General features: G+C 37.7%; 2 protein-coding genes across 2 annotated transcripts in view; both read left to right on the top strand.

Moving 5' to 3' along the window:
- Window positions 1-23,641, top strand: part of LOC137017053 (zinc finger protein 271-like) — a 58,860-nt gene that overhangs the window by 13,922 nt on the left and 21,297 nt on the right. The gene's annotated exons all lie outside the window — the stretch shown is intronic.
- The window catches only part of LOC137017041 (sucrase-isomaltase, intestinal-like), a 29,651-nt gene continuing 10,920 nt past the window's right edge, over window positions 4,911-23,641 (top strand). Inside the window, exons 1-29 of the mRNA XM_067380941.1 lie at window positions 4,911-4,983; window positions 5,068-5,149; window positions 7,038-7,117; window positions 7,194-7,314; window positions 7,451-7,560; window positions 7,648-7,799; window positions 9,345-9,516; window positions 9,884-9,983; window positions 10,195-10,307; window positions 11,597-11,722; window positions 12,704-12,835; window positions 13,010-13,126; window positions 13,443-13,556; window positions 14,539-14,623; window positions 14,718-14,835; window positions 16,568-16,739; window positions 17,506-17,622; window positions 17,969-18,123; window positions 18,256-18,340; window positions 18,847-18,903; window positions 19,457-19,581; window positions 19,999-20,087; window positions 20,749-20,798; window positions 20,951-21,124; window positions 22,031-22,180; window positions 22,314-22,517; window positions 22,781-22,935; window positions 23,117-23,285; window positions 23,370-23,466. Of these exons, the coding sequence (XP_067237042.1) occupies window positions 5,092-5,149; window positions 7,038-7,117; window positions 7,194-7,314; window positions 7,451-7,560; window positions 7,648-7,799; window positions 9,345-9,516; window positions 9,884-9,983; window positions 10,195-10,307; window positions 11,597-11,722; window positions 12,704-12,835; window positions 13,010-13,126; window positions 13,443-13,556; window positions 14,539-14,623; window positions 14,718-14,835; window positions 16,568-16,739; window positions 17,506-17,622; window positions 17,969-18,123; window positions 18,256-18,340; window positions 18,847-18,903; window positions 19,457-19,581; window positions 19,999-20,087; window positions 20,749-20,798; window positions 20,951-21,124; window positions 22,031-22,180; window positions 22,314-22,517; window positions 22,781-22,935; window positions 23,117-23,285; window positions 23,370-23,466 (3,397 nt within the window). The 5' untranslated portion in view covers window positions 4,911-4,983; window positions 5,068-5,091. The remainder of the gene's footprint in view (window positions 4,984-5,067; window positions 5,150-7,037; window positions 7,118-7,193; window positions 7,315-7,450; window positions 7,561-7,647; window positions 7,800-9,344; window positions 9,517-9,883; window positions 9,984-10,194; window positions 10,308-11,596; window positions 11,723-12,703; window positions 12,836-13,009; window positions 13,127-13,442; window positions 13,557-14,538; window positions 14,624-14,717; window positions 14,836-16,567; window positions 16,740-17,505; window positions 17,623-17,968; window positions 18,124-18,255; window positions 18,341-18,846; window positions 18,904-19,456; window positions 19,582-19,998; window positions 20,088-20,748; window positions 20,799-20,950; window positions 21,125-22,030; window positions 22,181-22,313; window positions 22,518-22,780; window positions 22,936-23,116; window positions 23,286-23,369; window positions 23,467-23,641) is intronic.

Here is a 23,641-nt window from a genome sequence, read left to right on the forward strand (position 1 = left end):
AGGTGAGCCAGATAAAGACTTCAGTGAAGAAGAGTAGGAGTGCTAGAAGAAATCAACAACAGAGGAAGGACATCTGGCGGATTAATCATGAGATACAGAGCCATTACAACAGGAAGACTGGATCATACAAGGCATTGATCAATTGATGAGTAGTATAAAAAGTCTGAGTAAAAGACTTTACTTATAACTACAAACTGAGCCTCAATAAAGAACAACCACAAGGTTGTCTTCTACGTCATTCCTGAAGAACTTCAACCTGCAGACGGGTGAGTACTTTATGGTTTAAGCTAGATTTGACTAACCTTATCGGAATAATCCTAGGGTTAAAAGGTGCACTATTAAAGCAATTATTATTATATTTTTTTATTAAACAAAACTGATATTCCTTTTCGATCCTTTTTAAAAAATATAAATCCAGTATTAACCTTCCTACAAAATCCACCAGATTACTGATACTACTACTATTACTACTACTTCTTATATGCATAAGGTATACATACTATTAAATGTCAAACAGTGTTAAATACCAACACTGTGTACAAATAAAACCCCACAGTATCAATATAGAAATGAGTCTCTGAGTATATCAATATGAGAAATGAGTGTGTGTGATAGATAGAGCACAAGTTAAGCAAACATTTCTTCACTTTAATACAAGTTACAGCAAAACTAAACCTAAATGTACATCAGATGACATGTTGAAATACAGCACTTACAATTATTTACAGTGGTTATAAAGAGTCTACGCACCCCTGTTTTGTGATGTAACAAAAGAAGGAAAGATAAATAAAATCAGAACTTTAATGTGAAATCACAACCTATGCAATGCCACTGAAAACATTAACTTCATAATTAACTATTCATCAAGCTCATGTGTCATAGTATGCAGCTGTATTCACCTGAAGTGACTCTTATTAACCCTAAGATTTTTTTGTTTGCACGCTACTACTAGAGCCACAGGATCTTATTTGTTTTAGCTATCACAAGGTGAGGGGCTACAAAAACGTCCAAGGCATTAGTGACAACAGCCATCAACAAGCAGAGAAAGTATAACATGTGACAATGTCAAGAATTAATTTTCTCTGATGGGAAGACAAAGAGAAAACTGGTCAGGAAGGCAACATTAAAAGAGCTGCAGCTCTTTCTGGCAAGCACTGGTTGATCCTACATGTCACGACTATCCCATTTGCCTGATTTCTAGTTCCTTGTTTGTTCCCATGGTTTTTAATTAGTTCTACACTTGTTCTCAGTTTAGTTAATGATCTCCCTCGTGTATTTAAGCTCTTTGTTCTCCCCAGTTCTTTGTCTTGTGACATAACAAAATATTGTATGTTTGGTTTGTGTTTGACCTTCCTTGTTCTTGTACTCTCCTGAGTATTTTTGGATGTAAATTAAAGATTTCTTAAAGGGTTAGTTCACCCAAAAATGAAAATTCAGTCATTATTTACTCACCCTTAGTCGTTCCAAACTCATAAGACCTTCGTTCATCTTCAGAACACAAATAAAGTTATTTTTCATAAAATCCGATGGCTCAGTGAGGCCTGCATCGCCAGCAATAACACTCCCTTTTTCAATGCCCAGAAAGCTACTAAAAATCAGTTCATGTGACTGCAGTGGTTCAACCTTAATGTTATAAAGTGACGAGAATACTTTTTGTGCGCCTAAAAAAATAGCAACATTATTCCACAATATCTAGTGATGGGCAATTTCAAAATTATGCTTTATTAAGCTTCGAAGCTCAGTGGTTCAGAGCGCCAAAATCACATGATTTCAGCAAACGAGGCTTCGTTACGTCAAAAGTGTTTTGAAACTTCAATAGTTCACGTGACTTTGACAGTTTGGCAGCTCCGAACCACTGAATCGAAAGAAATGATTTGTAAAGCTTCGAAACTTCATGAAGCAGTGTTTTATAAACACCCATCATGCGCCTGGTAACATTACGTAAAATAATATGAATGTTTAGGTTATATTTCGTCTAGTTTTGGCAAGCTTATGACACTGCTTACAGAAAAAACCTACATTATCAATGTAGCTTACAAATGTTTGTGAATATCTGCTCGGGTGTAAACATTTATAATACAGTCTAAACAGTATATATATATATATATATATATATATATATATATATATATATATATATATATATATATATATATATATATATATTTCGCCTAGTTTTGGATAGTTTCTGACAGTGTTTATGGTAGCTAAAATACTAACTTATCAATGTAGGTTGTGTTTGCAAATATCTGCTCACGTGTAAATGTTTGGAATTTGCAATAAATATGTTAATTTGATGGTGTTCACGAATGTCTCAGGTGTAAATATTTAAAATGTGCAAAATCAGAAGGCTAAATCTGTACTCTATTTAAACTGACTTTTGAATAAGGAAAGATTAAAATGGGAAAAAAGATTGGAGCTCTGGAGTCAGATATACTGAGAGATCAACTGGTAGAAAAGAGCGTAGAAGACAAATGACTGTGTGACAAACTGACAAGAGGAAGGATTAACTTTGGATAAACCCTTAAAGTTTGCACAAAACTTTGAGGCAGCACAAGCAGAGTCAAAGAGGCTTTTGGAGCAGTCAAGCAGTTTGATAAGACTGTCAAGTACATTTCAATAAACAGCACTCGCACGCAGCGAACGCATGCTAAAGGACAGAGAGTAAACAGATGAATCACGCACAGACAATGATAAGAAATGACACAGATGCGTGTTGGCCACGCACTATTCAAGTGAATGTGGAGCAAAAACAGTAAAATGCCTGTATTGTAAAAAAAAAAATCTGACACTTAAGTGCAAGGCCAAAGAATCAAAATGAAAGGCAGTTGAAATAATTCATCAGTGAGCAACTGTACAACACTTTGCAGAGAAAGGCATCACTCTGTGCCAAAAAAAAAAGATGTTTTGCATATGTACAAGATGCTCTCTTGAAATGCATTGATGCTTGTTTAAAATACAAAGACAAAACTATAAAACACAATATCATGTGATTAATGGAAGAACCACAGCTGGTGAGGAATGCATGTTTTAAGATGGGAGTTTAACAGGTGTCGTGTGAACAAAGTGGAAAATTCCCCAGACAGGTTCAGAAAACTGACCAAAGAGTCACTGTTTAAATGACTGAGAAAAATTTCTGGATATTTTCACAGAGTAAATATCACCTGTGGCACAAGTACTAAGACGAGTTTCATATCACATGATTGAAGCTGTCAATCAAGAGCTCAATAAGATGATTGAAGAAGGAATTATTGAGGAGGTCAATGAAAGAGCAGAATGAATCCACAACCTCTTACTGATACCAAAGAAAGACAGAGCAGAGATGAGACTGTGTGATTTAAGATAGGTCAATAAAGCAGCCATTCGTAAAAGACATCCACTTCATACAGTTGATAGCATTCTTCAAGTGATGCAAGGTGCAGAAATATTTCCTAAATTGGATGCCAGGCAAGGATTTTTGCAGGTTGATTTAGCAGGTTTCCCCAGGTAACAATCATGTTCAGGGGGGTAAAATCTGTGTTTTTGGTGGGGTTCCCCTGGTAAAATTCGCATTCCAGGGGCTAAATTGTGGTCGCTTCAACCCACGGACATGAAAGACAACCCGCGGCAAAAGTGTTAAGGTAAGGTTACAAAAGTGTGTTAAAGTAGCCTAATTCTGCAGGAAAACTGCAGACAACCTTCATCACGTATAGAGGGTGCTACCATTTCCAAAAGTTCCTTTTGGCCTTTCTAGTGCACCAGAGGCTGATCAAAAAGCCATGGACTCAATATTTTGTGGATTAGCTGGTGTAGTTTGGTACATGGATGACACAAAAGTGTGTACTGACACTGACAGTAAGCTGGAGGAAAGATTGAGAGCAGTGTTTGAAAGATTCAAATAAAGAGAACTTAAACTGAACAAAGATAAGTGTTCCTTTAGACTAAAACAAGTAGAGGTTCTGGGTCATTTAGTAACATCTAAAACAAATTAAACCTGATCGCAGGAAATTGGAGGCTGTGTGTGGAGCACCCAGGCCACAAAATATACATCAGATGAGATCTTTTCTGAGTACATGTGAATATCTAATCAAATTTATTCCTAACTTTGCAAACATCTCAGAACCTCTCAGACGACCAACAAGGAAGAATGTTCAGGGGGAATGGAGAACTCAGACTGAACAGTCTTTCAACAGCATTAAAGTAGCTCTAACAAGCGAACCTTGTCTTGTCTATTTTCAACTTAATGCACCAACATATGTGATGAGCGATGCTATAGAAGTGGCTGAAAAGTGGTCACGCTTAGGTATAGGGGTGAGTTAGGGGCTCAAAGATATCTATATAAAAATAAAATATATTTACATAAAAACTATTTATAATTTAAATATTATAAGGGATTTGTACAGATTTGTATTTCCTGTAACTGAAAGGTATACCAGAAGCTTTGCATATGGCAAGAAGATCTGTAAATGATATGAAACACATTTACGTGCAATGAATAGTGTAGACCTTAGGTGAATGTGAATGATTTACTGCATTCATTTATTCAAGGTGACTCTGATATATTCAAGGTAATGTTGATTCCAGCAACTGCTCCTGTTCTCTTGCTCACATGCTGTTTACATAATCCTATCACATTTGTAAAAATGCTTGTACAACATGTTCATAGAGTCACAGAAATGATATAGTTCCAGCTTTAAAAATAATTGTTTTGATTTTGTATATATATATATATATATATATATATATATATATATATATATATATATATATATATATATATATATATATATATATATATATATATATATGATATTATGATTTTATATATATAAACAATAATGGTTTTGTAACAGAGGAGGGTCAAATACAAACTATATAAAAACATTGTTTGTACAGGAAGTGAGAACATGAGCAGGTGTTGTTAAACAAACTCTCCTCCACCATATAAAAAGAAACCAGGGCTCCACAACGCAATCCAGACACTGACATTGATCTACTGGACGGGTTTGTGTCACAAAAATACATTACTGAACCATGTAAACATTGTAATAAATATTAATGTATAATTCTGTTTTAAATTTTATGCAGAGTTCCAGTGTTCTTTGAGAAACAATGGCGGTCTGGACTGTCTACTTGTCTCTCTGTCTTCTCGTAGCTTTGAGTGCTTCAGGTAAGATTATTATTCCACTTTTTACATCATAACTGTTATTTTAACATGATTTAAAGCACACCTGCAACATTGTAATGACTAATCAGAAGCAGGAATGGATTGATCTAATACACTATGTCCACTAAAGTAAACCTGAGTTTGTCACTATTATAATATTAAGACAATAATACAACAGCAATTATATCCTTTTATACATAGAAACAGGTCTTTATGGTTCTCAAACCTGTTTGGCTGATAGCCGTGCAATATTTTAACGATAACAGCACTCCTATCTTAAGTATCACCATTCATATCACTCCGCTTGAAGTGACTGTCATGACGACTGTCATGACGGAATCCACCATATCCTTTTTTTCCAAATGCGACAATTAGGCAAGAATGTAGTTGTTTAGACTTGAAATATGTTACTCATATTTAATCATTGCGCCTATTTTACAATTTGTTTAGACGTTTTCGAAGATGCGAGCTCCAGGTCGTCAGTGGCCGTTCAGTGCTCGTGTACCCGCTGAGAACAGCTTCATCTCGACCAGTGCTTCAGGGATTTGCCGCTTGTTCTTATAGTGGTTAAACGTGAGATATAATTCATTTTGGTACATAAAACAGGCAATTTGGTCTTATTTATCTATTACTTGTTCCAGAGCAAAACGAATTGGACTAAATTTAATAATTTAATATTAATTATTAAACCAGCTGTGTCGTTGCCGACACATCAAACCAAGCTGTATTCCTGTTATCATAACTCTTCAACCAGTTGCACTCTCAAAATAATTCAAATTGCTCCTGACAGTAAACAACATGTGCTTTTCAGAAGCCTTTTAGTTACCCGGAAGGACCCATTTATTCCTTTCACTGTGTTATCATCGCTTACATCCCTGGATTCCTGCTGGAAGACAAAATGGTTTGCAATGCGTAGTCTAATAATGAATTTGGTTGGTTCAAGGCACCAAAAAGGAAGGTTGCACCATCCTGTTTATGATTTTCTGGTTCTTCAGCATGTTTAGCTCCATCTGGTGGATCATCCTATAGCACTCACTTGGTTCCTCGCAGCTGGGATGAAATGTGGCCATGAGGCCATTGATGCAAATTCGCAATATTTCCATCTCGCAGCGTCGGCAGTGGCAGCCATCAAGACCATCAGGATCCTGACCGTGGATCAAGTGGATGGAGATGTTCTCAGCAGCATCTGCTTTGTGGGCATCGATAGCATGGATGCAGTCCGTGGGTTCATCCTGGTGTAACTCTCAGGCCAGTAAGAGTTGTGCCTGTAAACCTTACTCACTTGATGATAGAGCGCCCGCTTCCCATGTCGGAGACCATGGTTTGAGTCCCACACGGAGTAGGTTGAGTAGAACCGGTTAAACTGAAATATTGTTTATCGGCACCTCATTCCTCCTGGTGGGCTTCATGTCCCTGTTCCACACCAGGACCATCATGAAGCACGACGGCACCAAGACGGATAAGCTGGAGAACTGATGGTGTGCATGGGCATCTTCAGTGTCCTCTACACGGTTTTGGCCACCATCATGATTGTGTGTTATTACTTCTACGAACAGGCCTTTGGGGATCAGTGGGAACAGAAGTGGAGCACGGTGCTGTGTCCCACGCACAACCCGCAGATGAACCCGGACTTCAAGGTGTTCATGATCAAGTACTTGATGACCCTGATCGTGGGCATCACGTCTAGATTCTGGATATGGTTATGAAAGATGCTTAACTCATGGAGTAAGTTCTACATGAGACTGGCAAACAGCAAACACAGAGAAACAACCAACTGCTTTTTATTATTCACTTTTTCAGATGAAAAGCAATGAAAACAGCAGCCACCTCATCAAGGACAGTGAGAAATGTAAGTCTTTGATCATCCACTAATGTGTATCTTGATCCACAGGTCAAAACGTTGTTCCAGAATGTCCCAACATTCCATATGGCGAGAGAGTGGACTGTTTCCCAGATCCCAATGCTTCCGAGGTAGACTGCAGTAGATATGGCCTACATTACATACAAACTCCCAGCATGCTTTGCTAAATCATACTTTGCCTTACAGCAAAAGTGTTTGGAAAGAGCTTGCTGCTGGAGCCCTGTGAGTGAGGCTAACGTCCCTTGGTGCTTCTTTTCCAAGAACCATGGCTACACCATGGTCAGCGAAAGCAAGCCTGACAGCACTCGTGAGTTCAGCCTGAACCGATATATTGTACAAATCATCTACTTTCCATTGTACTTTGAAAAGTTTGTGTTTGACCATGTAGAAAGTAGAGCAAACAATTCGCCAAGACCTCCTGGAAAATGTTTGTTTTGCTGTAGATATTGAGGCCAAGCTGACAAGAATGGATGCGCCATCTCTATTCGGAGCTGACATTAAAGAAGTGACCTTCTACGCTGAAATGCAGACAGAAAACCGTCTTCGATTTAAGGTGTTTAAAAAGTGACTCAAATAGCAGAGGCATCGTGTCAATGTAAATACGTCTATAATGGTGTGCAATGTTCTCTTTGTTTACCAGATCACTGATACAAAGCAAGCCAGGTTTGAGGTTCCTCACGAGCATGTGCAAGCGCCTTCCAACCCTCCCACCGGACCCCTAAATTACAGACTGGAGCTGACCCAGAAGCCCTTTGGACTGAAAGTTTGGAGAAAATCTCCTGAGAAACTCCTGTGAGTTGGGGCCTTTTCGTTTTTTTCTCTTTCTATTCACACACAGATCAAATGTTGACTCTTTGTGAGTTTAGTGCATTGCTAACAATGCAGCACAGAATCATTTTAGACTGTTTCTTTGACTAAAGAGAGGTAATCACAGCACCATAAAGACAGAATAAGGGAATCTGGCCTGAAGCATTGCAAACAAGCTTTGTGGAAAGCAGTCCATCTTCATCTCGCTGTCGACACAATATTGATGGAAAGTGCTTTGTTTCCTTTTGTTATTGTCTGCCGTCATGTGTGTTTGAATGCCCTGTTGAAAATGCTGGTTAGGTATGTTTTGAAGCATGGAAGCTGGTCATGATCTGGTACAAACTGGTCAAGTGCTGGTCCTAAACTGGTCCTAAGCAACTAGCTCCAGCTCAGGACATACAAACATGCCTAACCAGCATATGCTGTTTTTTTCCCACAGTGACTATCAGGCCTGCTTCATGCATGTTGAATCTGTCACATAAGCAATGTGGTGGCCTTTTTAAAGAGAGATTAAAGAAAGCAGTGCACCACTGCTTATTGGAAGAATATGCAACAGTTAGCATCAATCTTTTTTTAATGAAATTATGTTCAACAACAAACTAGATTGAGTATAATTTGTAGCATAAACACAATTTTTTTAAGTTGATTACTCCAAAAAAGCAGCTTGGCATTGGCTTTAGCACAGACATTACTCATAGTGTCAATGTAGTGTTTACTCTTCAGCACAATACTAACCTTCAACATAACAGAAACTCTTTTAAATGTACACATAAAATAACTTTTAATGCAAGATGTGTGAAAGACCTTATTCTGTATGTACATCAAAGATATAAACAATGATCCGAATTAGACGCCGATTTCTCATGAATGTTGTTTGTATTAAAACAGCTGTCAATAGCAGGATTGCCCAGTGAGAAATTCAATGCTTTGCAACATTTTTATGAAAATGCTGTTTATATTGTATATAGTTATTTATATATAGTATATAAGTTATTTCCCTTTACATGGTATCATAGCCACATCTGTACAGTGTTTGTGCTGCATAACAATCAATGATTTAGTAATCTTTCATGATTAAAAGCCTAATAATAATGTTTTTAATCATAGGAACGCATGATTCATATTGAGATTTTGGCATGTATTTATATGTCATAAGGAGTGTATCTGCATAATATGCTCATTAATCTTATCTGTAAGTGATGTTATTTTTAATAATACTCCAAGTAGAGTTTTAGATAAGAAGATATATATGTTGCAGAATGATTCTTAGCTATCATTTTAGCTGTGGTTTCAAGAATAGGAAGTTGTTGTCCTTTTGTCACAGAAGATGACCCATCTGTCAGTATTTGTCATTTATTCTAGTGTTTTCATGTGTTTTGGGTGTGCATTTTCTATATTTGAAGGGTGAATCTTTTGGTCAATGGATGCAGTATATTCTTGGCAGATTTCATGAGATTCATCCACAAACTGAATTGAACTTACTAAACTTACTCTCTCTATGGCATTGCTTCATCTCTCTTTCTCGGTCAGGTTTGACACAACCATTGGGCCGCTGGTTTTTGCTGATCAGTACCTTCAGCTCTCGGCTAAACTCCCCTCTCACAATATCTATGGACTTGGAGAGCATGTCCATCAGACCTTCCGCCATGACACCAACTGGAGGACCTGGCCTATCTTCACAAGAGATGCTTTTCCCAATGGCGTGAGTCATAACATTTACAACATTACAAAAACCCTTTCTCTGACTTAGTTTCTTCAGTGAAATACAAAATTTTAGGTAAGCTTTTGCTTCAAAAGGCAAATTCCAAATCTTCCAAAGTCATTTGACTGAAATTAAAGTCAACCGAATCACTGAGTCAGTGAGTCGAACTCAAGAACTAGATCAGTCTGATTCATAAATGAATTATTTAGAACAACTCACTCCTTTTCAGAGGAGATCTAGGGTGTGTAGGATTATCCTGCAATTTGTGTTTCAAGATCATGAGACATAAATGTCCCAAACTGTCTAATTAACTGATTGAAAGGATGAAATTTGCCATTACAAACCTTGATGTCTTTTCCTACCCCAGGACACACACAACCTGTACGGCCACTACCCCTATTTCACATGTCTGGAAGATGGCAGCGGCCAATCCTTTGGTGTTTTCCTCATGAACAGCAATGCAATGGGTAAACAGACCCTCTCTTGAGTAGTTTTATTCTGTCGTTTTGATGTGAAGCTTTGTGAAGCTTTGCCATGGTCTAAAGTCATAATCTTTAATAACATGATTTGCATGTATAGTGCCTTTTATGTGTTTGGAATGGCTACTTTTGTTTAGTTTATCAATTGAATGCAGACTAAGTTGTTTTTTTTTGTCTGTCTGTTCTCATGTGTGTGCAGAGGTGACAATCCAGCCAGCTCCGGCCGTAACCTACCGGACTATTGGAGGGGTTTTGGACTTCTACATCCTGCTTGGGGAGACACCAGAGGCAGTGGTGGATGAGTTCACACAGGTGATAGAAATGGAAACACCAGTGACATTTGTGGGCAAAATTGTGAACACATGAAAATGCTTTTTTCATGATAGAAACACAGCATGTTGGACAGTACACAAGCTAGGACATGTGGCACATAGAAACTTGTGTGTGGGCAAGAATGAATAGAGTCATTTCCTGATCATCCTGGGAATTTCTCCGTTTTCCAGTCAGATTAAAAGCAAAAAGATGCAAATAATAAAATACATATCAAATTGATAACTTGTATATTAATTCATTTTATAGATTATTTATTCTTTTACCATTTTTTATGTAGTGGTACATATTTTGCGGTGGAAATATTTTTTAACAAAATACTAGAATTTATTGTACAAAAATACTTTATTCTTATTGGTCAGTGATAGTATTTTGCAGTCAAATATTTTTGTATATTGACAGCAAAAAAAAAAAAAAAAAATATTCTATTATAAATTATAAACATTTATAATATGTTTATTTTCTATTAAATTTACATAGAAAATATTTATATTATACTATTCTGAAATGCTTTATTCTAAATATGTAGCATTCTGTGTTTTTGTAAAATAACCACAAAATTTTACGTTATTAATTACATATATTATATAACTATTATGAAGTAAAATCATATAAAATATTATTATCCATTACACAGCTCTGGCTAAAGTGCATAAGTGACTATTGTCCTGGTCAAAATATTTTTATTTCTTATAAAAAATTCAGATCACATCAATATTTCATGTCCATTTCAGGGTTATGTTCATTAACTAAACTCAAAACTAAAACCATTTAAAAAAAACTATTAATAATAAAAACATTTATAAAATTAATAAAAAATATTTCAGCTTGTTGACAAGACATAATTTCTCTTTATCTTCCCAGTATTAAAATAGCTAAAAATTAAAATAAAATTTTATAAGAACTATGTAGATATTTAAAAAAAAAAAAAAAAAAAAAACCTACTAAAAATGAGAAACCCACACAACAAAATTACTAAAAATTTATCTAAAATTAAAATGAAAACTAAAATATATCAATGATACTAAAATAACACGTCCATTTATTTATTTATTTTTTGGCAAATAGCAGTAATAAGCAGTCAGACGGTCATAAAATAAAGCCTGATCCTGATCACGCCATGAACTTCTTACCAAAACTTCATCAATGCTTATTTACATTAGCTAATGACAAGAGTTGAAGTGAATTCCTATAGGCCCAGATGAAGCTTCCAGATGAGCCTGAGAGGATGTGATTTTCAGCATCTTTAACATTGCTTCATATCTCTCCAGCTGATCGGCAGGCCTTTCATCCCTCCGTACTGGTCTCTGGGCTTCCAGATCTCTCGCTGGGACTACGGCAGCCTGGACGAGATCAAGAAAGTCGTGGAGAGAAATCGACAGGCCGGCCTTCCATATGTAAGTGAAGGAGGCCCCTTACTTTGTTCTACAAAACTTGATCCCACCCAGTCCTTCAAAGCCACCATCAAGAGCACAAAATAAAGCTTTATTATCATGAATAATAACTGCACATATGTGCATTTCAACTATACACATGCATTTAGAAGCGTTTTTCACATTATGCTGGGGCTCCAAATGCCAAAAGATACACTGAAGCTCAATGTTTGATGTCATTCTAACAAAAAAAGGCATTAGCATGTCAGGATATTGCATCTCCACCTAATTAGCATTAGAAAATGACTGACATATGCTGATGGAAGTCAAGCTTTCCAGAAAAATCACAACAGACAACAGTGAATCTACAATGTTAGCATGCAAAAGAAGCATTAGCCATCATAAAGGCTGAAGGTGCTGATCGTAAAGGATGAGACTTCAGTGTTATAGTGCAGGTGTAACATCTCCTGTCCGAACCGCCTGCTCTAAGTGGGACTCGAACCTTGGTCAGCCGGCATGGGAGTCAGGCATTCTAACATGGAGGCTAAAGATGGTAGTTTCTAAGTGCCTTTTGAGATCAGACGAGTGAGGTTTACACGCACAGCTCTCACCGGAATACGTCCATTACATTCACCCCCCTAAACCTCACTCCCATCCGGGTCACGGCACCAATGTCACCCCTCTTGTTCAAACCACCTGCTCTAGGCAGGACTCTAACCTGGGTCAATAAGCTTCCAAAAATAAAGCTTCCAAAAGCCATTTCTTAATTTCTTATTGTAAAGAACAGTTTAAAGTGGAAAAGGTTCTTTAGACTATTAAAGAACCTTTTGTGCGATGGAAAGAATCACAGAACCATCAATGCTAATAAACAACCTTTATGTTTAAGACTGTAACTTCCATAAATAGACATTGAATTGAAACAGGATATTCAGTCAGAGAAGTAAACTGATTTTATTTAGATTTTACTAAGACTTACAGCTGAACCATAATTATTTTGTGTTCCAGGACGTCCAGTACACTGATATTGACTACATGGAGGACAAAAAGATCTTCACCTATGATACGGTGAAATTTGCGGAGCTGCCTCAGTTTGCTGACTACATGCATGAAAAAGGGCAGAAATACATCACCATATTGGTGAGCAATTGATATTGTGGTTTCATTTATGCTGAGTTGCAGAGTTTTGTAGGTTGGCAATTTAGTTCTAGGTTTTGGACAGTAGGCCAAAACAAGTTTTGGTCATACATTTCAACCTCTTGCTGAATTTTATTTTGTCCTGTTGAACACCTCAGAACATTTTCTTCTTGGTAGGATCCTGCCGTGTCCACGGGTCGGAGGATAAATGGACCTTATGAAGCTCTTGACAGGGGGCATGCAGCTAAAGCTTGGGTCACTGAAGCAGACGGGGAAACACCTCTACTGGGAGAGGTACAGTCCTCCAAACATACTCCTGATTGATTAATTGTTAGCAGGGTTTGGGATTGAGAACTGGTTCTTCTTTATAAAAATATCTGAACTTGAATGATTTCCATGATGTTTGGTTTTTGTTGGACATTCATTCATTCATTCATTCGTACGAATGAACGAATAAATGAACGAATGAATGTCCAATATTATATTAAGATATTATATTAAGATATTAATTAATTAATTAATTCATTCATTCATTCATTCATTCATTCATTCAAGAGATTATATGCAGGAGAGTTAAGCAGATTCTCTTCCGCTCTCTCACATGTCACAGGTCTGGCCAGGGGAAACCGTATTTCCTGACTTCACTAGCGAGTCTTGCATTGATTGGTGGGTTGATGAAATTTCGCGTTTCCACAATGAAGTCAAGCATGACGCTCTCTGGATTGTAAGTAACCCGCAGGGATCATTACCCATCACCAAACCTGATCATTTTAAAACTTGGTGGGATGTCACGAAAGGTTATTAAAAATGTTTTGATTCAGATCTCTAACTTCATACAGAATCTCCAAATCAATACTATATGCCAATGCATCATTGTGTATTAATCATGATATTCAAACACAGCAAAGCTCAATAAACATATCATCTAGAACAATATAACCCACAAAAGCTAAATCATAATTGACCCTACTTACAGTAGTAATTCATCAAACTTCTGTTCAATTAAATTCACATTAATTTGTATAGTGCTTTCACAATACATATTTCAAAGCAGCTTTACAGAAAATTCATGTTTCAAATATTACAATCAAGAAGCATTTCTTGAAGCGCCTTTTGAGATCAGACAACTGAGGTTTACACACAACTCTCACTGGCCCAGATCTGTTACACTCACCTCCCTAAACCTCACTTCCATCTGGGTCACGGCACCAATGCCACCCCTCGAAACCACCTGCTCTAAGCGGGACTCAAACCCTGGGTCCGCTGGCATCAATTTCTGCCCTGTTTGTCTCACTGAATATTCTGATTCAGAAATGCATCACATTATAAAAAATAAAGTGGTTATGAATGCCATTTCATGTTGATTTTAAAGCCTCCCTACACTGTAAAACAGAAAATTTTAGCTTGCTTAAAAAATAAGGCAACCTATAACATTAAACTTTTTAAGTTAAATCAACTAATTTGCTCCAATTAAAGTCAAATTAAACACTTTTGTTCATCTAATGAGTAACAGTCTTTTGAACTTCAAAATTATTTTCAGTGCAATCAAAGAATGCATTGATACAATCCTTGTTTTTCATCTCCATATTTGATTTTCAAAGATAATGTCATGACATGAACATTTCTGGAGATTTTTGTTTTAATCTTGAGAAAATTAACTTGCCTGAATCAGGAAGCACTAAACTAATTGGTGATTTTTTTCTAAGGACATGAATGAGGTGGCTAATTTCGTAAAGGGAAGCATCAATGGCTGCGCAGATAACAAACTCAACTATCCTCCATTCACCCCACGTGAGTCTGAAATGCATCAACAACTACATTTCACATCAGTATTTCCACAGCATCTGTGAACATCTGTCCTCTTCATTTCCATTGAACTCTAAAGGTATCCTTGATAGCCTGATGTACAGCAAGACCTTATGTATGGATGCTAAACACAAATGGGGGAACCACTATGATGTCCACAGTCTCTATGGCTACTCTATGGTCCTGGCCACTGAGAAGTAAGTGCAGGTTTTTCCACACACTGTAAGCAAATAATCTCTGTTATAATTGACTGATGCTGCTTTCACATCTTTTCAGAATGATTAATTCTGATTAACATCCCAACAATGCTGTATTTACCGGTGGATAGTCATATATTAATGTGCTCACGGTTGTTACATCCTAACCATGATGATTTATGAATTATGTTTACGAATCAATTCACAAAAGGTCTGGGTGGTTGTAGGAGGAAGGATAATGTTTTAGTGTATGTATACATAGTATATTCAGTTATTTTATTTTTTATTAAGTTCTCATTTTACTTAATTTTGCAAGCACCTGACTTTTAAGTTGGAAATAAAATGGTCATTGTGTCTTTCCAATACCCTCCTTGATGTCATATTATTGTGATGTTTATTGAAACCAACATATGAGATTCGCTATTGGGAACCCCAATCACCTCTGAGAATATAAGAAAAGGCCAATGAAATTGGTATGCAGAATTTTCATGCCAGGCCTAGTCCAGTTCCCAAGGAATTTTGTGAACCCTAGGCCCCCCCTTTCTATAGTAATTTTCCGGAAGTAGAGTTCAGCAGAGGAACTCACTTCCAGACCCAACACTCGTGAGCTGACCATTTTCAGGTGAGCCCTTGTAATCTGGTGCTCCATATGTAGTGGTTGCCCTGATGGTCACCCCATTGCTCAGTTTCCCAGTTGGTCTTCCCCTCGACAGAGCTAGCTCTGTCTCTGGTCACTGTGGGATAGGTAGCCCACCACATAGACTTCCCTGTATAGTATTCCCCTCTGGTGGGTCCTTAGGATGTACCTCCCCTTCGGGTAGGATGTGGCATCTGTTGTGTTCCTGTCCCTTTAGTAAAGAGAATACTTCCCAACGTTAACAACCAGGTGCACACAACTGTGCATTTTCTAAGGCTCTTCTAAGACATTGTCTCAGCCCTATTGCCTTAAACTAATCAAAAGAGTCCCTACAGTTGCAGTGGCTTCTTGAAAAGTGGGTAGCGCTCCCTGTGGAGACCTGAGGTCATCTACCCTGGATATTGGAAGGTTATGAGTAAGTGTTACTGCACGTGTTGGCACGCATAGGCTTGCCCACATTTGCACTGTGTTATCTCGTGACACGGTACAGTTGTTTTGCCGTTTAGCGTAGGGACCCCATATGTCAGTTTTGACACAACAGAAAGAGAACGTCTCAGATATGTATGGTAACCCTGATTCCCTGATGGAAGGAACAAAGACGTGGCCCTCATGCCACAAATCTGTACTGACGGCTGAAGTGGGCGAGACGCTACCTCGGCTCCTCAGAACAATACTGAAGCCTACATGCATGCAAATTCTGCACGCCAATTTCATTGGACTTTTCTGATATTCTCAGAGGTGATTGGGGCACCCAAGATCGAAATCCCATATGTTGGTTTCGATACACGTCTCCATTCCCACCATCAGGGATTGAGGATTACCATACATAACCGAGATGTTTTAAAGTGATAGCAACCTGCTGCTGTCTGTGTCATTTAATGTTAATCAAACAACAAAAGAAAACAAGAAGATTATGTATTTTAACTCAGTGTTGTTCCTTGACAAAAAAATGCTCTGAAAGAACAAATTAAGGGGTTGAGATCATGAACGTACTGACAGTGGCCACCAGACAAAGTTTTGCTTAGGGCCCCCAGAAGTCTAGGACTGGCACTGTAATGATAACTGTGTAATCTGTAATTGTGTTTCTGCTTCCAGGGCATCGAGAGCAGTGTTTGGGAAGAGCCGTTCCATGGTTTTCACCCGCTCCTCCTTCCCCGGGGTGGGCAAGTATGCTGGGCACTGGCTGGGTGACAATGCCGCCACCTGGAATGACATTAAGTGGGCGATACCCGGCATGCTGGAGTTTAACCTCTTTGGAGTCCCTTATGTAAGTGGGTTGACTCCAAATTAAATATCTTTTCCAACATGGGTTATTGATGGTATGGTAGACACCAGTTTTTCTTCATAACACAACAGCCCCATCAAGAGACATGGAAAGCACTTGGAGAAAGCTTTTGGTTTTGATTGGGTTTCCATGAAATGCAATGAGAAATTGAATGGGAATGCATTTGGACTCAGTGTTCAGGTTGAATTGAGTTAACATTGACTGGCCAACTGTAGTCAGATCCAATTGATTTATCATGGGATGGAAGATGTAAACATCTCTTGCTTTTGCTACACAATATTTTCTGATCACCAAGCTTATTGTGGTTTGTAATATAAGGTAAATCATTTTTTAAAACAGTTATTATTATTTTATTATTACTATAACAGTACTTATCTGGCCCATGATGCCCAGAGGTTGATCTTTCATAGCTTGGTAGTTCTCACTTATATTTCATTAAATTATATTGCAAGCTTCAACTTTGTCTCACATGTTAGACACAAATGACAGTCAGAAAGAGTATTAAGCTCTAGAGTATAGATAGTATAAAGAAACACAAATGAGACAATTCGAACCTGAAAGAGAATGACTTCACATTTGATGCTTTTAATTGTACTCTTCTGATACTCTATGGAGACATTGGTCAGATTACGGTTGGCTTTTTCATATATATAAACACTGGAAACTAAATTTAACTGCCTAGTTTTCTGAAGATAATAATTTGAGATAATGAGTGATTTTTCCTGAATCTAATGATGTTCTTCTGCAGATCGGTGCAGACATCTGTGGGTTCTTCGACGATTCGCCAGAAGAGCTTTGCAGACGTTGGATGCAAGTCGGTGCATTTTACCCCTTCAGCCGTAACCACAACGCACAAGGGTTCAAAGTATGTGCTGCTCTTTAAACACCCATAAACATTCAATCTCAAAGCGTCTTTAAACATTTGTGCTACATGTTTCTGGCCCAACGGCAATGCACTGAATTACAAGCATGCCCTCAACCGTAGAAGATTTATTTCTCTAATCATTATTGTGAGATTGGTGTGAGAGAAGCAATCAGACCTCAAGACTGAGAGTTTGAGAGGGTAAATGAGGTAAATAATCTTGGTGAAATTAGATTAATAATTGAGCTTTTAGCCGAAGAGTAATCATTCCAAAGACCGACAGATTTCCACCAATGATGAACATATTATCAGTATCCAAACTTTTCTCTTCTCTGTCGCTTTCTAACAGGACCAGGACCCTGCATCATACGGCGCTGACTCTCTCTTGATGAAAAGCTCCAAGCATTACCTGAACATCCGATACACCCTCCTGCCGTACCTCTACACTCTGTTCTACAAGGCCCATGTTAACGGAGAGACGGTAGTGCGTCCCATGATGCATGAGTGAGTGTATAACCATGTGCAAACAGCAGTAATGACATGTATGTAGTAACAAAAGATTTCTAATTTAAATAATGTGATACTGAAGACTGGAGTAATGATGCTATATAATCACCATATATTTCCGCTCTGCAGGTTCTACTCCGACAGTGAAACCTGGGCAGTGCACAAGCAGTTTTTGTGGGGAGCACATCTTCTCATCACACCTGTGCTGGATCCTGTGAGTGAACACACACACACACACAAACACACACACACACACACACACACACACACACACACACACACACACACACACACACACACACACACACACACACACACACACACACACACACACACACACACACACACACACACACACACACACACACACACACACACACACACACACACTATCGCTATGTTAAAGTCACTCAGGGCCGGGTCTTCACCCTGCTTTCAGCTTGATATGAATATCACATGTGAGTGCCACCATCTGAAGAGTACAGTGGGTTTTCCCTCATCTTTTCTTTTGGTTTGTTTGCTGCTTCTCTTTCTGTGAGCTTCTAACTGCCTCCGATATCTCGCTCATAGTCTCTCTTTCTGAATGTTGAAAAGCCATGAGAGGAGGACCATATCTCTCTTAAAATTGACCACCAGCTAAATGAATAATGCTGATTATTAAACCATCAAAATAATGTTTTTCATTGTGTTTAGCTGATTCTCTTTGTTTGTTTGTTTTAGGGTGTTGAAACTGTGGAGGCCTATATCCCAGATGCCATCTGGTATGACTTTGAGCAGGTAAGAAATCAGAAATCATTCTAATATAAAATATTTCTGATTATTATCAGTGTTGTGAACAGTTTTGAAAACCCTGATAATTTTTTTTTTTTTTTTTTTTCAGGATTTATGAATAGAAAGCATTTATTTGAAATAAATATATATATATATTCATATATAACATTCATATATAATATTATATATAATATATATATATATATATATATATATTCATTCATATATTCATATATAACATTCATATATAATATTATATATAATATATATATATATATATATTTATATACATATTAACATTAAGCATATCTTTACTGTCACTTTTGATCAATTAAATGCATCCTTTTTTAATTATACTGAGAAGTAATGGATTACACAACACACACACATACATATATATATATATATATATATATATATATATATATATATATATATATATATATATATATATATATATATATATATAGTCCATCTTTTGTCCCCTCCCTCTAAAACAATTTAATAATCAAATAAAAGATGAAGATTTTGACAATTACATTTTTGCTTTGTTTTATAGGAGGTAAAGATTACAGATCGCAAAACAAAGGTTTCCTTGAACCTGCCTGCTGATAAAATTGGTTTACACCTGAGAGGCGGAGCCATTCTGCCCATACAGACACCAGACGTCACCACTACATACAGGTATGATGTAGATTTCCAATAAAAATACATAAAAAGCTCATATTAAACCATGCATTGTCACTATACTCTAAACTCAATTAAAATACAGTCTATCTGCTGTCAGAGAGTCTTTTAGCCCTGTCTACTTACATTAAACACATCTAATGCCCAATAAAACAAAGTGTCTGCAATTCTTTGGAGATTGTATTATAGGCTTTGTATTATAATCCTCTCTGGAATTACCTTAGTATATGAATGACAACCATTTAGAGCAGTTGGAACATGATTCATAGCATCAATATAACGTAATTAATATTGCAAAGTGAGTTTAATACTGAGAACATATATTTATATGTTTGTGTTTTTGTACACTTGCGTCTGTTTTCTGTCTGCTCTTGAATTGTACGTTTGTGTGATGAAAGTTGTGTGTTCCCTCAGCCGACGTCTTCCCATGGGACTGATCATCGCACTTGATGACAACAATGCTGCATCAGGCGAGCTCTTTTGGGATGATGGAGACTCTCTAGGTATTTTACAAGGACTTGCTATTAATTAAACGTTGTTCAGTTCAGTGTCAGAAACAAAAATCAAATCTTTAATACTTCATTTTTGGGTCTTTTAACTAGTTGCTTAATAGCATGCATATTATTCTAATATTGGCTATTTATTAGTACTTATTAAGCACATATTAATGCCTTATTCTGCATGACCTTATTCTACATTCTTAATCCTACCCAATACCTAAACTTAACAACTACCTTACTAACTATTAATAAGCAGTAAATTAGGAGTATATTGAGGGAAAAGTCGTAGTTAATAGTGAATACATGTTCCCCATACTAAAGCGTTACCAAACTATCTTATACAGGGCTCAATAACAAGAATGTCAGATTATTTATTATACCATGCAGATGTGCATTGTTGAGTGGAAGGAATAATATGCTGTGTTCGCGTATGTATCTTTAAATGCAAATGAGCTGCTGTTCCCCACCCCGTTTTCCAGAAGAAGGCAGAGCCTGTGCAGCTCATGCCTAAATACTCTGCCAGAAACTAACAAAACACCTGTTTGGTTTTGATTATCACCTATCGCGGTCAGGATCAAGTGACATTCCAGTTCTTCGTCATCATGAAAGTTTATTAACTGCAAGTTGATTTATCTTTCATTACTTCTTTCTCTCTTTTTCTTAGATACTGTTTCATCCGGCTCCTATATTCATTACCAGTTTTCCGTGGCTAATGTACGTCATCCTAATGTCAAATTTCTGATTCTTTGTTTGTTTTTAAATGCCATTAAATTGCATGTCCAAAAAGCAACATTTAAATCATTTTTATGGCATCTATTACAAAAATCTGTAATAATATCTGACATTGTAATAATATCTGACATCAGGATGTCTTGACAATGCAAGTTACTCACAATGGCTACACGGATCCGAACAACTTGAAGTTTGAGAACATCACAGTGATGGGAGTGTCCGCTGCTCCCGCTTCTGTGCTCGTGTCGGACGGCATCACTACTGAAGCTCTGTCGGAGTCCCAGGTTCACTACGATTCCACCAAAGAGGTAATCCTAGTTTTAACATAAAATAGTTTCCTTCACCTCCAAACTCAATATGAAACTGTGTTTGATTGAAATGTGATATTAAACACCCTACAGAAATAGGTATAATGCACATTGAGACCAGGAATATAAAGTAAATGGGGTCTTTTTCTCTGGTTAATATGGAACAGGTTTCCCTCGTGTACCAGGTGAGCTTTCATTCCAAGTGAGAGTACAGGAACCTGAGCTTTCAAAAACACACACATATTAGATATTAGATGCATACCCGTTTAGACCTGGTGTTTTAATCCATCTCTTTTGTCCACTTTCAACCACTTCAGTCCTGATTTCTTTGAGTGAGGGGAGGGTCTATGAGTAGGTAACTGTGTGTGTTTTTTTCAGATCTTTTGATCTAATGGACAGAATAAGTTGCGCAATTTACATATGAACACGACCGGAGATGACGGAAACACATACAGATAGCAATAGCTTTCATTTCTGATCTGATAGCTGAAAGACCATGCTGAACACTGTGAAATGATGAGAATGGTGGGAGAACATTGTGCTTGGTATGTTTTTCATCTTCAAACCAATTAAAGTAGGCGGTCTTTTGTGCTGTTTGAACACATTCGACCACATGAGTGTTTCCACTATGAAAGCATCTAATGCGTTTTCAACTACCTCTGGAATTGGTCAAAAGTGGACAAGCTCAAAACGTTTTGCCGTCCATTTGTGTTGCGATTGACCAAAACTCATCTTAATACCAGGTGGAAACAGGGCCATTAATGTCAGCTGCCATCAATTAACGCAACAGTATTTGCCATTTTTGTTATTCACATCCTTTAACTAGAGGATATGATTCTGGTGTGAGTACACCTGTTGTCTTTTGCATGATATATACAGTATCATTGGGTGTTTGTGGTCTGCTAGGTGATGTATCTGAGAAATCTGGAGCTGGAACTGGGGAAGGGCTACACAGTCAACTGGGAGGCCAAATACCCAAAAACTAGGCGCATCGATTGTCACCCTGAAGCGGGTTCTGATCAGGCCAAATGTGAAGCCCGCGGCTGCATCTGGAAGGTCAGAGAGAGAAGATCTTCAATATTCAACCCTGTTGTTTTCAAAGACACTCTCTGATCTGAAGTGTCTTTCCTGTTACTGTTCTAGTGTGACTCAACACATCTGCTTCAAATGTTTTTATCGTCTTTGATAGCCTTCAGATGTTCCCAATGAGCCCTGGTGTTATTACCCTGATACCCATGGTTACATCACCAGCAACATGTTTGAAAAACCGAGCGGCATCACTGTAGATATAGTGCGCAATCCTGATTTCCCAAATCAACGCTCTCAATCTCGAGACATCGACAAGCTCCGTGTGGAAATCACATACCTGAGTGGACAAAGCCTGAGGTGGAAGGTATGCTTGTTTAGGATTAAAACCAAGACAATGATTGAATATATAATTTACATTTATGCATTGGCAGTAGATTTTATCCTAAGTGACTTACATTGCATTTAATTAATACTTTGTTAAAGCATTCCCAAGGGAACCCATAACTTTGGCGTTACTAGCGCCATGCTCTAATGTTGAGATTTTTAGGTCTTAAGAAAATAAATGAATATATTTATTTATATATTCTTAGATGAAGACTACATTTGATTTTGGTCCTGTTGATCTAGATCTTTGACCCAGCCAATGCTCGCTACGAGGTCCCTGTTCCCCTTGACCTGCCCACCACACCAGAGACAGAGGAAAACAACAGACTGTACAGGGTTCAGATCCAGCACAAGCCATTCGGGATCCAAGTGATCAGAAAGGGCTCAGAAGAAATCATGTGAGTAATACACCTCAATTACTGCTAACATGGAGTCCAGAGAGCTTCTTTTGGCAAACATGTGGTAGTTTTACTGTAGTTTTCACGATGGTGCACTTTTAGGGTTTTCTGAGAGTTATAAGACTATAGAAGCACAGTTTTTCAGTGTTCTCAATGTTTTGTTAAATCTCTTTTTCTCTAGATGGGACTCTGCCATGCCAGGGTTCACATTCTCAGATCAGTTCCTTCAGATCTCCACACGTCTCCCCTCAAACTATGTCTATGGTGTTGGTGAAACAGAGCACCCCAGCTACAGTCATGACCTCAACTTTCACACATACGGCCTGTTTGCCAAAGACCAGCCTCCAGGGGTGAGTGTCAAGAACACTGTATGATACTGTCTGTCATCTGCACTTTACAAACTCAAACTCTGATCTCTTTCTCCCCATCTGTAGTATAAACTGAACAGTTATGGACTCCATCCCTTCTACATGGGTCTGGAGAAATCAAGAAACGCTCACGGCGTCCTCCTGCTCAACAGCAATGCCATGGGTGAGTTCAAGAAAACACTAACCATGTGTGCCTCACTTGGACACATCGGCCACAACCTGTGATAAATGGGCTATTACCAACCTAAATATACATCTTAAACTAGCCTGAGATTGTTTGCTGGTTTAAACTGGTCTAGTTGGCAGCCTGGTCATAGGCAAAAGCAATGAAGACACTT

This window comes from Chanodichthys erythropterus, chromosome 3, assembly GCF_024489055.1.
Source record: "Chanodichthys erythropterus isolate Z2021 chromosome 3, ASM2448905v1, whole genome shotgun sequence".
Classification (NCBI taxonomy): domain Eukaryota; kingdom Metazoa; phylum Chordata; class Actinopteri; order Cypriniformes; family Xenocyprididae; genus Chanodichthys; species Chanodichthys erythropterus.